Source organism: Thalassophryne amazonica, chromosome 10, assembly GCF_902500255.1.
Source record: "Thalassophryne amazonica chromosome 10, fThaAma1.1, whole genome shotgun sequence".
Lineage (NCBI taxonomy): Eukaryota > Metazoa > Chordata > Actinopteri > Batrachoidiformes > Batrachoididae > Thalassophryne > Thalassophryne amazonica.
This window is the reverse complement of record NC_047112.1, coordinates 67126948-67143168: the sequence shown is the minus strand read 5'-3', so window position 1 is coordinate 67143168 and position 16221 is coordinate 67126948. Positions and strand designations below refer to the sequence as shown.

General features: G+C 41.1%; 1 protein-coding gene across 5 annotated transcripts in view; it reads right to left on the bottom strand.

The window, feature by feature from the left end:
• The window catches only part of eps15l1a (epidermal growth factor receptor pathway substrate 15-like 1a), a 260935-nt gene that overhangs the window by 87320 nt on the left and 157394 nt on the right, over positions 1–16221 (bottom strand). For all 5 annotated transcript variants that reach the window (XM_034180180.1, XM_034180179.1, XM_034180181.1 and 2 more), the window contains exons 14-15: positions 9543–9615; positions 183–344 (exon numbers count right to left, since the gene is read on the bottom strand). In XM_034180180.1, coding sequence (XP_034036071.1) covers positions 183–344; positions 9543–9615 — 235 coding nt within the window. The remainder of the gene's footprint in view (positions 1–182; positions 345–9542; positions 9616–16221) is intronic.

The following is a 16221-nucleotide window of genomic DNA, read 5'->3' as shown; positions in this document are numbered from 1 at the left end:
ACCAACACAGACATTTCAGATCCTGCCCTTCTTCTCCAAGGTCTCCTCAGCATTCCATTGTGTCCTGGTTTCTGGATGCAGTCACAGCCCACAGAATACTACTCCAGTAGATTATTCTGGTTGCTGTTTCTACTGCACTCACATTTCCTTCCAGCTTTCAGTTTTGGACACATGTTCCTCACCATCTGAGACTCTTCCTGACACTTCATCCGGACTTCATTCAGCATGTCCTCCAGTTTGTGCTTCTGCTGGTCCATCTCCTCCAGGCGCTCCTGAGCATCCTGTTTCTGCGCCTCCAGATCCTGTAAACTGGCTGATTCTCTGTCCAGATCATTCTGCATGTTCTGAGAGCACAACAGAACAATTTATCGCATATTGACTAACACACACACACACACACACACAGGATTATTGCTGTGGAGTGGGCTGTATTTAAGGTGGGTATTACAGGCTGACTTATCAGCCAGAGTGATATATACTGGTATCATCAGCAAACAACAAAAAAATTTATATTTTGGTTAATTCACAAATGTCATTAATAACAAAAGAAAAAGCAAAGGCCCTAAAATGGATCCTTGCTGGACTCTGCATATGACCTCTCTACAATCAGAATTTAACCCATTAATATGTACATACTGTTGACGGTTTGTAATATAACTTTGTAGCCCACTGGTGTGTTGTGCCTCTAATCATATACTTATATAATTTTGATAATAACCACTCATGATTTATGGTGTCAAATGCTTTGCGTAAATCAATAAATACTCCAACTGTATACTCCTTTCTTTCAATTGCAGCTATAATTGTTTCTACCAATTCTACAAGTGTTAAGCTTGTGGATCGTTGAGATCTAAATCCATACTGTTTGTCGCTAACCATATTGTTTTCCGCTAACCTAACCCGTTTTTCGCTAACCTGCTGATGTCTACGTCATCATCAGTTGTTTTAAGTTGTGATAATAAGTTTGAGGAAATGAGATGTTTGAGAATAATGGTCGGCGTGCCGTCTGGGCTATTAACGGAGCATGCTGACGTTATTAGACCCAGGATTAAGAGATGAAATGGTCAGCGTACTGTTTGGGCTGATGGAGGAGCATGTGCGTCATCAGATGGCCGGTGAGCTGTGGGCGCATGGTGTAGAGAGGGGCAGGAGTGTGTGTCTGAGCTTGCAGGCTGAGGTAGAGATGAACTGTTGAGTTGAGGCATCTATATAATACAACATCTAAAACTGAAGTCCATTTCCTGTCAGTTTTGAGTTGCTCCCAGAAACCCCGGGCCAAAAAAACCTAACACTAATTAACTTATTTTTCTCTAAAAAAATTTTTTTTTTGACTGTGAACCATTTCTCAAAAACTGAGAGCTGCGACACTGATCTTGTAGTTGTTAATTTGTGTTCGTCCCCATTTTTTTTAAGACAGGGATTATTTAGCAACTTTCATTTAAAGATATTCCTGATTTTAAGACTATCCATGCACATGCAATCATGATCACTGGACGCTGAAGGACTTACTGCTACTTAAACTGTTGTTTTAAATGCATTTCTAGAAAATGGACACAGCATTTTCATCATCTGTCTGTGAGTGACGTCACTCAGAGCAAACTCAAAACAGCACAGTGGCAATCCAACAGAGTGAAACAAATGCTGCATCAGATCATGAAACTACTAACCATTCATTCCAAAGTGATGCTCAGCATTCATTCAGATCAGTGGACTGCTGAGCAAACACTTGGAAAAAGTCAGGTACGGTACGTGCTTGGTATTTTCCAGAGCTATGGAAGTTTGACTAGCTCACAGTTCAGTGAGCTCCCTACAGAGAGGAGACAACAGACATTCGCCCTCCACTCTTGTAATTTTTTGAGAGAGGCTGTCGGATCTGTGTGGAGTATGCTATCTGTAGCAAAGCAAGGAGCCTTCGCGCTGGAGGGAGAAGCAAATGGGCATGCTCATGAAGCTGAGACAGCGGGGGCTGTGCACAGCACTCCCGTCTATCTACCTCACCAACGTATGCTCTCTGTCAGGCAAGACAGATGAATTATTGCTGCTCCTCACCAGAAAATATTCAGACTTCAGGAAATCCACTGTATTGTGTTTCACTGAAATCTGGCTCAGTGAACATATCCCCAACAGCACTCTCCGGCTTCCATCTGCTGGCTTTGTGTGCCCTGCCCACTGCTGGAAGCTCCTGTTTACCCATAGCTTCCAGCAGAGAAGCAATTGAGAGGAGCAGCAAAGCTCAACTCTCGATTCAACAGCAGCATTGGCGTGAGGCGGAGGTCTTGGAAAATAAAGCAGTCCTGACTTATGGTTTGGTTTATAAATAAAATTAATACTGATAGAATAACTCCATTAATGTCAATTCTGTCATTTGTACAAAGTTAAAAATTAACATATATCTTTTCATGTTGAATAATGCACTAATTCTGAAGTTTTGTAACAAACACAGACAGATGGCAAAGGATTATGGGTACAAATGTGCCTCCGCTAACACTGATTGGTTGACTCATTCATTCTATGTAAATCAGCACGTTAATGTGAGGTGTCGTGTGTTGGTGTTTACAGATAAATGTGCTTCTGTAAAACATGCCTTTTTTTTTATTTGTAAAAAAAGGCATTTAAAAAAAGCCAACTTGTAATTAGATAACCGTCTGATATAACTGGACGCTCAGTATTAGGGTGAATACTGCCATGAAAACTACTGGCCAGTAGATAGCAGTAGAGACCGTGAAAACTTGCCAAAACAAAATTCTACTATAAAACATTTAACAGGTAGGTGCTTAACTGATTTTAGATCTCACAGATGTTTGTAACTATTCAGCTTTGTTTACCACGTCTGCAAAAATATGTTAGCGGTCTAAAAATGATCTGACCAAAACTTATCAGAAGATAATTAGTCCAACGATGGTTTTCAAAGTTATCTGAAAAGCTAATCCAATAATGAAAACTTTATCTTCGATAATTAGTGGTTAGCGGATTAGCGGAACTGTGCCCACCACTGTAGATCTATATATGTACACACACACACACACACATGTAGAGTGCATATCTACATTATTGTAGCCAAGTGGCCTCTGTTGTGTGTGTGCACACATGTGTATGGCTTTGATCACACTGAAAATAGGGAGAGCTGATGTTTTTCCATTTGGTATGTTTATGTATTTCGAACAAGGATAAACACTGCCATAACAGAAGTTGACAGGGCAAATATTGTTTGAGAAATTAGCAATTTACGTAACCAGTAATCAATGGACATTGTGTTGCAATGTACCATGGGAGGTCAGGGTTTTGGGGGTTTTAAATGTTATTGTGGTTTATGTTAGTTTCACAGTGTTAGATTAGATTAAATAAAACTTTTATTGATGTGTTATTTATTGTGTTTTTGCAGTTCAATTGGTTAGTCAATTTAGTAAGTGTCATGTTGTTGTTACCATGAGTGAGAAGTGTAGTGTGTTTGATGTCTTACGCCACCGTCTCTGTTTGTGCGTGTGTAACAATTAAAAGCACCAGCTTGCAGCAGAATGCAGCAAAACAAAAGCTCCACGTGTGTGTACAATGGGGAGAGCCATTTGGTGCGCTTATGTATTTGGGTCAGGGTATGAAACAGCGCAAAAACAAACATTGATAGGACTAATATTTTTGGAGAAACTATGGACATTAGCTAATGTGCTAAACACATTCTGGACAAACATGCAACAAATCATCTTATATTAAAAGTGTGAGTGCGTGTGTGATTTAATTTAGTAAGTTCAATGCAAGCACATAATATAATTGCAAATACTAAAAAAAAACTTGGATGACACAAGAAAGTGAAAACACTTATTTCATTGTGGACCATTTAAAAATCAAATGACAACAGAAGAGTAAATGAAATACAACAATAATAATAATAATATTACCGAAAATAATAATAATAGTGTGTATAAGACACAACAACCTAACAATTTATAATTACATTAAGACAGCAAATTAACATTATTAAAAACTCCATAATTAACAGTAAATAAAAGGGTTGAGTTCTTCTATTAAAACTGTTGAGGTCTAAGGTTCTAAAAACATTTTGTACTCACACACCATTCCAACTCATAATAGAAACTGCATAAGTTATTTCCACCCTTGAAAATGTCAGCTACCTATTTACAGTATATGTGACTCTATGAATGTCATGTACTGTGGTCTCTTAGATCCGATTAACTTATTTACTTATATGTTTTTGTATGATTGTATATGTTTTTTATGGACCTTTTTGTGTCTGGAATAAAGACTGATGATGATGATTGATAACTATAAACACAATCCAATCTAGAGCCCGTGGATCCCCACAGACAACACGCTAGTGTGTGTGTGGTGTATATATATATATATATATATATATACACACACACCCAATTCAAATGAAGTTGGGACGTGTGTAAATGTAGATAAAGCAGAATCAATTTGCAACTCCTCTTCAACCTATATTCAACTGAATACACCACAAAGACAAGATGTTTAATGTTAAAACTGATAAACTTTTTTGGTTTTGTGCAAATATTTGCTCATTTTGAAATGGATGCCCGCAACACATTTCAAAAAAGCTGGGACAGTGGTATGTTTACCACTGTGTTACATCATCAATGCTCAAAGAACACCTGTTTGGAACATTCCACAGGTTAACAGGCTAATTGGAAACAGGTAAGTGTCCATGATTGTGTATAAAAGGAGCATCCCCAAAAGTCTCAGCGGTTCATAAGCAAGATGAGGCGAGGAGGATCACCACTTTGTGAACAAACTGCATGAAAAAAATAGTCCAACAGTTTAAGAACATTGTTTCTCAATGTTCAATTACAAGGAATTTAAGGATTCCATCATCTACAATCCATAATATAATCAGAATACTCAGAGAATCTGGAGAATTTTCTACATGTAAGCGGCAAGGCTGAAAACCAACATTGAATGCCCGTGACCTTTGATCCCTCAGGCGGCACTGCATTAAACTCATCAGATATCATTGTATAAAGGATCTTACCGTGTGGGCTCAGGAACACCTCAGTAAACCACTGTCAGTTAACACAGTTCGTCGTTACATCTACAAGTGCAAGTTAAAACTCTACCATGCAAAGTGAAAGCCATACATCAACAACATCCAGAAACGCCGCCGCTTCTCTGGGCCCGAGCTCATTTGACACGGTCAGACACAAAGTGAAAAGTGTGCTGTGGTCTCATGAGTCCACATTCCAAATGTTTTTGGAAATCATGGATGTCATGTCCTCCGGACAAAGAGGAAAAGGCCATCCAGATTGTTACCAGTGCAAAGTTCAAAAGCCAGCATCTCTGATGGTATGGGGGTGTGTTAGTGCCCATGGCATGGGCAACTTACACATCTGTGATGGCACCATCAATGCTGAAAGGTACATTCAGGTTTTGGAGCAACACATGCTGCCATCCAAGCAACGTCTTTTTCAGGGAAGTCTCTGCTGAGTTTCAGCAAGACAATGCCAAGCCACATTCTGCACGTGTTACAACAGCGTGGCTTTGTAGTAAAAGAGTGCGGGTACTAGACTGACCTGCCTGTAGTGCAGACCTGTCACCCATTGAAAATGTGTGGCGCATTATGAAGCACAAAATACGATAACGGAGACCCCGGACTGTTGAACAACTGAAGTCGTACATCAAGCAAGAATGGGAAAGAATTCCACCTACAAAGCTTCAACATGTCCTCAGTTCCCAAATGCTTATTGAGTGTTGTTAGAAGGAAAGGTGATGTAACACAGTGGTAAACATACCACTGTCCCAGCTTTTTTGAAACGTGTTGCAGGCATCCATTTCAAAATGAGCAAATATGACTTCCTGTAATGGCCGCCATCTAGATAGCCACGCTAATCCAAGCTCCAATATTTTCTGCAAAGTAAACCTGTTTTAGACCATGGACTTGATATTTAGGAACACAAACAATACTGTTTTAAGGAGAGAAAATGCCAGGATGTATGAAAAATAGCAAGGATAAAGCAAAACTGGGTATGCAAATGAAACTTTCTGACTTTGGAAGATGTTTGGAGCAGAGACCGAGCACTGTTAGCTCCATAGACGAAGCTAACAAGAGCGTTAGTAACGAGGCTAGCACAGAAATGGCTGAAATGCTCACCGAAACCTCCGGGGGACATGGTAACAGCAAACTCATGCTTGTGAAGGATGAGATTCTGAAGACGGTGGGTGATCTCCGGTCTGAGTTTACAGGCAAATTGAATGGTATACTGAAGGCATCGGAAGAAACAACAAAACAGCTAAGTGACTGTACCAATAGCATCGGGCAGGCTGAGATCCGCCTGTCTGTTGTTGAAGATGACTACTGCGCACTGAAAGAAAGAGTAGAGAAGTTGAATAAAAGAAACCAGGTCCTCGAGAACAAGGTTGTCGATATGGAAGCGAATTCTCGTCTAAACAACATGCGCCTCATGAATCTGCCAGAGGGAGCTGAGAATCTCAAAGTCTGCACTTTTCTCAAGAGCTGGCTTCCAGGCGCAATGGATATGCACTTGCGGGAACCCATCATGTTGGAGCAGGTGCGCCAGATTGGGCCTAAAAGGGGCACGGGAGACCCTCCGAGACTGCTAATCATGAAATTCCAGAGTTACAAACAGACGACGGCTGTAATTAATGCCGCGAAGTAGAAAAAAATATTCTGTACAAGAATGTTCGCGTTCGGCTTCATCAGGACTTGGCTACAGAGGTGCACAAACAGCCGAAGCAATACGACACGGTGCGTAAACAACTTTGGAAGCTGGGACTGAGACACGGAATAAGATTGCCTGCTACAATGCTGGTAACGTACAAAGACAAGACTCTGACATTTGATAAACCCGCAGAGGTGGAGGAGTTCATACGCAAGGTCAAAGAAGAAAGATTATCAGTTCAACAACAATTTTTGTTGTAAAGTTTAAAAAAAATTGAGCTAAACAGTCGTGCTATTTTATGTTCATTTGAGTTAAACAAATCTGCGTCATGACGCGATGCAAATTCCAGAAATTGTTTTTTTTTGTTTGTTTGTTTTTTGCTCTTTCTTTCTTTCTTCTTCTTTCTTTTCTCCCCAATAAGGTAAACAGGTCAATAATGTTGTACAATATTATATCCCCTCCATCACGAGTGGGACTGAAGTTTCAAATGGCTTGCAATTCCTATTGTTATTATAAAATATACATTGTTTTTCTTCGTCCGTATTTCCCTTTATTTTTATTTATTTATTTATTTATTATTACTTTTTATTTTTTTATTTTAATATTTTTTAGCCTTGCTTAGTTTAATTATGTTTATTATCTTCATGATATTGTGTTATCCATAAGAATGTGCACATTGACTTGCTAAACAGGTTTTTTTTTTAAATATCTGATTCGGAGCAGGAGAGCTTGGACTTTACTTTTTTCTGTGTATTGTTAAACCGAGAGGATTGATTTCGAATCTAACCCTAAAGGTTAGTGGAAATCAACATAACCAAGGGGGAACAAACATTCCGCGAGGGAATGGGGCATTTTTTTCTTTTCTGTTTTAAGAGTTCAAAGGGTTCAGGATCTGTTTTACTGTTTTATGGTTAACCTTACTCAGATCAATAACCAGCTAAAGTTATTTTTCTTTTTAAATGGCACAAAAGGTCAATCTTAAATGTATGTCCTGGAACTGCAGAAGTTTACAGAAAAAAAAAAGAAGAAAGTTATGAATAAACTTAGGGATTCAGGTTCAAAAATTATATTTTTACAGGAGACGTATACAGTTGATGAAGACCATATCAAGATAAGTAGAAGATGGCAGGGAGCTGTGTATACAGCATCATTTAATTCACAGGCAAGGGGAGTCATGACCCTTATTCATAGCTCAATCCCCTTTCAAGTTTCCAATATAATCAAAGATAAACTTGGCAGGTATTTAATTATGCAAGGCTCATTACTTGCAACTAGATTGAACCTTGTGAATGTTTACGGTCCGAATGCGGACAGAATTACGGATCGAATGCGGAGGATTCCAATTTCTTTACTGATTTTTTTCTTACTCTTTCTTCACTTCCAGGCTCATATATAATAGCAGGGGACTGGAATTGCACTCTAGACTCAGCTGTGGACCGTTCCACAGGAGCTGACCAAGCACATAATAAAAGTAGGGCAACTATTAAACATTTCATTAGAGAACTGAACCTTATTGATGTATGGAGGTATTTTAAACCTGATGAAAAGGCATATTCTTGTTATTCTGGAGCATATGGGAGTTTTTCAGGCACTGACTATTTTCTAATTTCAGCTACATTACTCTGTAAAATAGAATATTGCTTTTATGATAGTATATTGCTTTCCGATCACGGACCATGTGGTTTTATCTATTCAGATGAGGCTCTTGTAAGAGATCCACCTAAATGGAGTTTGAATCAAAAATGGTTACTGGATAATAATTTTGTCAAATACATTGGAGAAGAAATAGATCACTATTTTATAGATAATACAACTGAAACAACTGCTGCAATTAGGTGGGATGCCTTTAAGGCTGTTCTGCGTGGACGTATAATATGCTATACCTTATCAAAACGAGATTTCCACAAAAGAAGATTACAATTAGAGGCAAAAATAAAAACTGTTCAGAATCTGGTTATTAATTACTGGTAATAATTACTCAAACAGTGCAGAAAAAGAATTACTAGTTTTAAAAGCAGAATATAACAAAATGGTTGCAGACAGGGCAGCCGCTGATATTATTAGGCTAAATCAAATGTTTTATGAACAGAGCGAAAATCTGGAAAATTATTAGCATGGCAAATCAAACACTTGGAAACAAGAAAAGCAATCACTTCAATTAGAGGAAGTAATGGAGACATAGTAACTGATCCAGTTATAATAACAGTGAATTAAGGAATTTTATGAAACTTGTATGACTGTCAAATACCAAATGATCCAAGTACTCAAATGCATTTCTAGACAGTTTGGAAATTCCACAAGTACCACATAAGTTTGTTGAACTTTTGGAAGTGGATTTGACAGAAAAGGAAATTAGTGAGGCTATAGATGGCATGGTGGCAAGACACCAGGCCCTGATGGCCCTGATGACCTTCACAAAAAATATAAATCTAAATTACTTAAACCTCTTCTGGATATGTTTTTAGAAGCATTTCAGTGTGGGAGTCTACCAACATCAATGAATGCTGCATTAATAACATTATTGCCAAAACCTGGAAAGCCAAGTGACTCTTGTGGAAATATGAGACCAATAAGCCTATTGAATGCCACTGGTTGTATAATGTGACAGGATAGTCTGTACTTTTCACGTTGAAAAAAGTCAATACACAAATTGTTTAAAAATGAGCAAATATTTACACAAAACAATAAAGTTTATCAGTTTGAACATTAATATCTTGTCTTTGTGGTGTATTCAATTGAATGTAGGTTGAAAAGAATTTGCAAATCGTATACTGTTTTTATTTACATTTACACAATGTCCCAACTTCATTGGAATTGGGGTTATATGACATCATTGTCTACATTTTCTGTATTTGCCTCATGTTTTGGTCCTGTTTTAGTTTGCTCTGTCCTCACCTGCACCTCTGCAGTCTTCTGTCTGACAGCATCTTCTGTGTCCCTAATATCCTGCTCCAGAGTGAACTTTTCCCTGATGAACACACACAGACACAAAAATGGGATACTGCGTCCCCATTGCTAAGTGACTCAGATGTCCTTCTTCAGAAGAAACTCCATATGCACCCACCAACAAGAGGGTGAAATGGACACCATCCCGTGATTTTGAACCTGAAATCAAACAGAGGTTGAATTGGACAGTCTTGTGATTAGACCTGTAGTCAACCAGACGGTGAAGTGGACAATGTCCCACGATTCTAGAGCTGTAATCAACCAGAAGGCAAACTAGACACAGTCCAGTGATTCTAGACCTGAAATCAACCATTGGTCAAATTGGACACAGTCCCGCGATTCTGGACCTGTAATCAACCAGAGGTCGAATTGGACACAGTCCTGCAAATCTGGACGTGTAATCAACCAGAGGTCGAATTGGACACAGTCTTGCAATTCTGGACCTGTAATCAACCACTGGTCAAACTGGACACAGTCCCGCGATTCTGGACCTGTAATCATCAACCACAGGTCGAACTGGACACAGTCCCACGATTCTGGACCTGTAGTCAACCATAGGTCGAATCAGACACAGTCCTGCGATTCTAGAGCTCTAATCAACCAGAAGGCGAACTGGACACAGTCCTGCAAATCTGGACCTGTAATCAACCGCAGGTCAAATTGGACACAGTCCTGCAATTCTGGATCTGAAATCAACCAGAAAGCGAACTGGACACAGTCCTGCAATTCTGCCCCTGAAATCAACCAGAGGTTGAACTGGACAGTCCCGTGATTCTGCACCTGAAATCAACCAGAGGTTGAACTGGACACAGTCCCGCGATTCTGCACGTGAAATCAACCAGAAGGCAAACTGGACACAGTCCCGCGATTCTGGACCTGTAATCAACCAGAAGGCGAACTGGACACAGTCCTGCAATTCTGCACCTGTAATCAACCAGAGGTCAAACTGGACACAGTCCTGCAATTCTGGACCTGTAATCCACCAGAGATCAAATTGGACATAGTCCCGCGATTCTAGACCTGTAAACAACCAGAAGGTGAACTGGACACAGTCCAGTGATTCTAGACCTGAAATGAATAAGTTAAAATAAGTAAAAAAAAAAGGTCAAGTGTAACAAATTTTCGGAAAAGAAAAATGAGGAAGTGTGAACATGGGAGCACAAAGGCAAAAAAGACAAATATCACAGAGACAAAGGTGAATCCAAAAAAAAAAGAGATGTTCACCAAATAGCAGTTGGAGATGAATTGCCAACAATTAGCCCATGCAAAAATTTGTAATCAGAGTATAGCATCAAGCCAGTTCAACTTCCGGGATAGTGATCTGGTGAGTTAAGTATCCGAGGAGGTTCTTAATTGTTTCAGGTACGTTGGGCACGAGAGGAGCAACAATGAGATGACCCTCAAAACAGGAATGGTTTTACAGGTGGAGGTCACTGACAATTTTTCCCCTCCTTATCTTTTCTGACTGATTTTTTTTTTTTTTTTTACTAGTTGTGTGGTTGGCTGGGGTCAGTGGCACTGCTGGTAGTATGGTGCGGTACCTGGACCCTACAGGGGGTGCAAAGGTAGTCCAACTCTTCCAGGATGATACATCAATATGTGCTATTGCGAGAAGGTTTGCAGTGTCTCCCAGCTCAGTCTCAAGTGTATGGGGGGGGGAGATTCCAGGAGACGGGCAGTTACTGCAGGAGAGCTGGACAGGGCAGAAGAAAGCTCTTAACCCATCAGCAGGACTGGTATCTGCTCCTTTGTGCGAGGAGGAATGGGATGAGCACTGCCACAGCCCTACAGAGTGACCTCCAGCAAGCCACTGGTGTGAATGTCTCCCACCAAACAATCAGTAACAGATTCCATGAGGGTGGCCTGAGAGCTTGATGTCTTGTAGTAGGACCTGTGCTCACTGGCTGGCACTGTGGAGCTCGATTGGCATTTGCCACAGAATACCAGATTTGGCAGGGAGATAGATGAGTGCAGGTTCAACCTGAGCACATGTGACAGGTGTGAAAGGGTCTGGAGACACCACGGAGAACATTATGTTACCTGCAACATCATTCAGACCAAACGGTTTGGTGGTGGGTCAGTGATGGTGTGGGGAGGCCTATCCCTGGAAAGATGCACAGACCCCTACAAACTAGACAACGGCACCCTGACTGCTATTAGGTATAGGGATGAAATCCTGTGTTCCTCCTGGTGCACAACGTCTGGCCTCATGTGGCGAGTGTATGCAGGCAGTTTCTGGAGGATGAAGGAACTGATACCATTGACTGGCTCCCAGGTTTGCCTGACCTAAATCCAATAGAACGCATCTGGGACATTATGTTTCGGTCCATTCGATGCCACCGTGTTACACCTCAGACTGTCCAGTAACTAAGTGATGCCCTGGTCCAGATCTGGGAGGATTGCCTACAGTTCCATTTTCCTCATTTTGGCCAAAAAAAAAACAAAAAACATTTTTAGCCTAATTGAGTGCAAAACATATTAATCCCAGAGGTTATCTGATGAAAGAAATGAAAACTATGGATACCATTTAGTAAATATGTGCAATATGGGGTTCCTAAGTGGTTCCCTAAACTAAGAGGAATTGAAAGGTAATCTTCTGCATGGTGAGTAATATCATATAGATCTACAGTGGTATGTAAAGTTTTGGGCACCCCTGTTCATTTCCATGATTTTGCTTTATAAATCATCGGTTGTTTGGATCAGCAATTTTAGTTAAATATATAGCAGACCAACACAGTGATACTTGAAAAGTGAAATGAAGTTTATAGAATTTACAGAAAGTGTGCAATAGTTTTTACACAAAATTAGGCAGGTGCATAAATTTGGGCACCCTAACAGAAAAAAAATACATCAATATTTAGTAGATCCTCCTTTTGCAGAAAAAAAACAGCCTCTAAATGCTTCCTATAGCTTCCAATGAGAGCCTGGATTCTGGGTGAAGGCATTTTGGACCATTATTCTTTACAAAACATCTCAGGTTTGTTGGTTTCTGAGCATGGACAGCCCGCTTAAAATCACACTACAGATTTTCAATATTATTCAGGTCTGGGACTGAAATGGCCATTCCAGAACGGTGTACTTGTTCCTCTGCATGAATGCCTTAGTAGATTTGGAGCAGTGTTTAGGGTCGTTGTCTTGCTTATAGATCCAGCCCCGGCGCAACTTCAATTTGTCTGTGTTTTGTTTTGCTGTCATTCTTGATGTTTTTTAAGATAAGATAAACTTTATTGATCTCACAGAGGAGAAATTCACATTACGTCAACTCTTAAAAAACACACAGGATGGGTGGAAGTAGAGGAAAATGTTCATCAAACAGTGTGTGCAAGGATAAGCAATAATAATAATACTGGTAACAGTACAAGACACACACACACACACACACACACACACACACACACACACACATATATATATATATATATATATATATATATATATATATATATATATATATCAAATCAACTTTATTTATAAAGCACTTTAAAAAAACAGCTGCAGCTGAAACAAAGTGCTGTACACAAGGGGACATATAAAAGGTAACAAACCACAAAGTACAAAAAAAAACCACACACACAAAAAAAAATTAACTAAAACAAGTAAAATCAATTAAAACAACCAAAACAGATGAAGATCTCATTCCGGGTTAAAAGCCAGTGCATAAAAGTGGGTTTTAAGATTAGTTTTAAAAACAAAAAGTGAAGAGGCCTGCATGATGTGGAGCGGTAACTCGTTCCACATCACTCGGCCAGCTGCTGAAACAATCGGTTTGCATAACCAAAGAATTTCTGCACAAACTGTCAGAAACCGTCTCAGGGAAGCTCATCTGCATGCTCGTCGTCCTCATCAGGGTCTCGACCTGACTCCAGTTCGTCGTCGTAACCGACTTGAGTGGGCAAATGCTCACATTTGCTGGCGTTTGGCACGTTGGAGAGGTGTTCTCTTCACGGATGAATCCCGGTTCACACTGTCCAGGGCAGATGGCAGCCAGCGTGTGTGGCGTTGTGTGGGTGAGCGGTTTTCTGATGTCAATGTTGTGGATTGAGTGGCCCATGGTGGCGGTGGGGTTATGGTATGGGCAGGCGTCTGTTATGGATGAAGAACACAGGTGCATTTTATTGATGGCATTTGAATGCACAGAGATACCGTGACAAGATCCTGAGGCCCATTGTTGTGCCATACATCCAAGAACATCACCTCATGTTGCAGCAGGATAATGCACGGCCCCATGTTGCAAGGATCTGTACACAATTCTTGGAAGCTGAAAATGTCCCAGTTCTTGCATGGCTGGCATACTCACTGGACATGTCACCCATTGAGCATGTTTGGGATGCTCTGGACCGGCGTATACGACAGCATGTACCAGTTCCTGCCAATATCCAGCAACTTCGCACAGCCATTGAAGAGGAGTGGACCAACATTCCACAGGCCACAATTGACAACCTGATCAACTCTATGCGAAGGAGATGTGTTGCACTGCATGAGGCAAATGGTGGTCACACCAGATACTGACTGGTATCCCCCCCCAATAAAACAAAACTGCACCTTTCAGAGTGGCCTTTTATTGTGGGCAGTCTAAGGCACACCTGTGCACTAATCATGGTGTCTAATCAGCATCTTGGTATGGCACACCTGTGAGGTGGGATGGATTATCTCAGCAAAGGAGAAGTGCTCACTATCACAGATTTAGACTGGTTTGTGAACAATATTTGAGGGAAATGGTGATATTGTGTATGTGGAAAAAATTTTAGATCTTTGAGTTCATCTCATACAAAATGGGAGCAAAACCAAAAGTGTTGCGTTTATATTTTTGTTGAGTATATATATATATATACGTACATATATAAGTACATATGCACATATATAAACATGATTGGGATTGAAAAAGAGATAGGAGCATCTTATTTACAATATGTGAAGTGGAGTTTAGATGTGATAAGGTGACATTATTGCAGGGATTTGTAAATGAGTTGTTACTGCACATGATTTGTGGACATATTACTGCATGTGGTTATTGTACAGTCTGACAGCAGCAGGGAGGAACGACCTGCGGTATCGTTCCTTCTTGCACTGAGGGTGCCTCAGCCTGTCTCAGAACGAGCTGTTCAGCTCCACTACAGTCCAGTGCAGAGGGTGAGAGGAGTTGTCCATGACGGATTTGAACTTGGCTAACACCCTCCTCTCAGCCACCTCCTCCAGAGAGTCCAGAGGACAGCCCAGGACAGAGCTGGACTTCCTGACCAGCTTATTCAGTCTCTTTGTCTCCCGCTCTGTGCTGCCCGGGGCCCAACAGACGACAGCATAGAGGAGAGCAGAGGCTACAAAAGAGTTGTAGAAGGTTCTAAGCAGAGGCCTGCTCACTCCAAAGGATCTCAGTCTCCTCAGGAGGTGGAAGTGACTCTGGCCTTTTTTGTACAGGGCATCGGTGTTGTGAGTCCAGTCCAGTTTGCTGTTGAGGTGAACACCCAGGTATTTGAAACTGTCCACAGTCTCTATGTCCTCCCCTGGATGTTCACCGGTGGGTGAGGTGGTGGTTTCCTCCTGAAGTCGATCACCATCTCCTTCATCTTACTGGTGTTGAGACACAAGTGGTTGCGCTCATACCAGTCCACAAAGTCTGTGATGACCGACCGGTACTCCAGCTCGTTCCCCTCAGACACGCGACCCACAATGGAGGAGTCATCAGAGAACTTCTGGAGGTGGCAGCTGTCTGTGTTGTAGGTCTGAGGTGTTGAGGGTGAAGAGAAAAGGCGAGAGGATGGTGCCCTGGGGGGCCCCGGTGCTGCACCTTACCACCTCAGACTGACAGCCGCGCAGCCGCACGTACTGCGGGCGGTCAGTGAGGTAGTCGCTGGTCCAGGGGGCGAGATGTCCATCCACACCTGCGTCCTCCAGCTTCCCCCGCAGCAGTGCCGGTCTGATGGTGTTGAAAGTGCTGGAGAAATAAAAGAACATGACTCTCACAGCACTCCCGCTGGTCTCCAGGTGGGTGAGCACTCGCTGCAGTAGGTAGATGACAACGTCACAAGAGTAACAAAAGTGGGTTTCCCATGTGCATACTTGCACAGGGTACCACCCACTGTAAATAAAGACAAATAAGCACTATTAAAAAGTGCTAAAAATAGCGAAAGTAGGAAAAGAGGGGGCAGAGCTGAAATAACAGGCAGCTGCATTGGCAGCACCATCTTGAAAAAAATCATTTGTTTAGTTTTTGTAATGTTACTGTTTAGTTTGACTTCGTTTGACCAGCTGAATGTTTTCACACAGTGCAGGAGCCAGTTTGTGAATGCTGCTTCTACTGCTGCATTCATGTACCTTCAGAAATTACAGGGCAAACTCAGCCTGTTTGCTTGGATTTTTTTTTTTTTATCTGGGTGGGGGGGTCAGCTTCACTGGGCTCAGGCACCTTATATAGGGAAGAATTAATCTTTTGTGTGGATACAATTAATTATTTTGCCACAAGCAACTGCTGAATTTGTAATAACAAAATTTCTGACAGTACATGAACGCAGCGGTAGTGGGAGCAGCAGCACCTGTGTGCGCTTATGTTTTATTAAATAATCACAATGAGTGTAGGAATGACAATCCAGCCCTTCTGTACATGTGGCAACAGGTAGATAATTCAAATGAT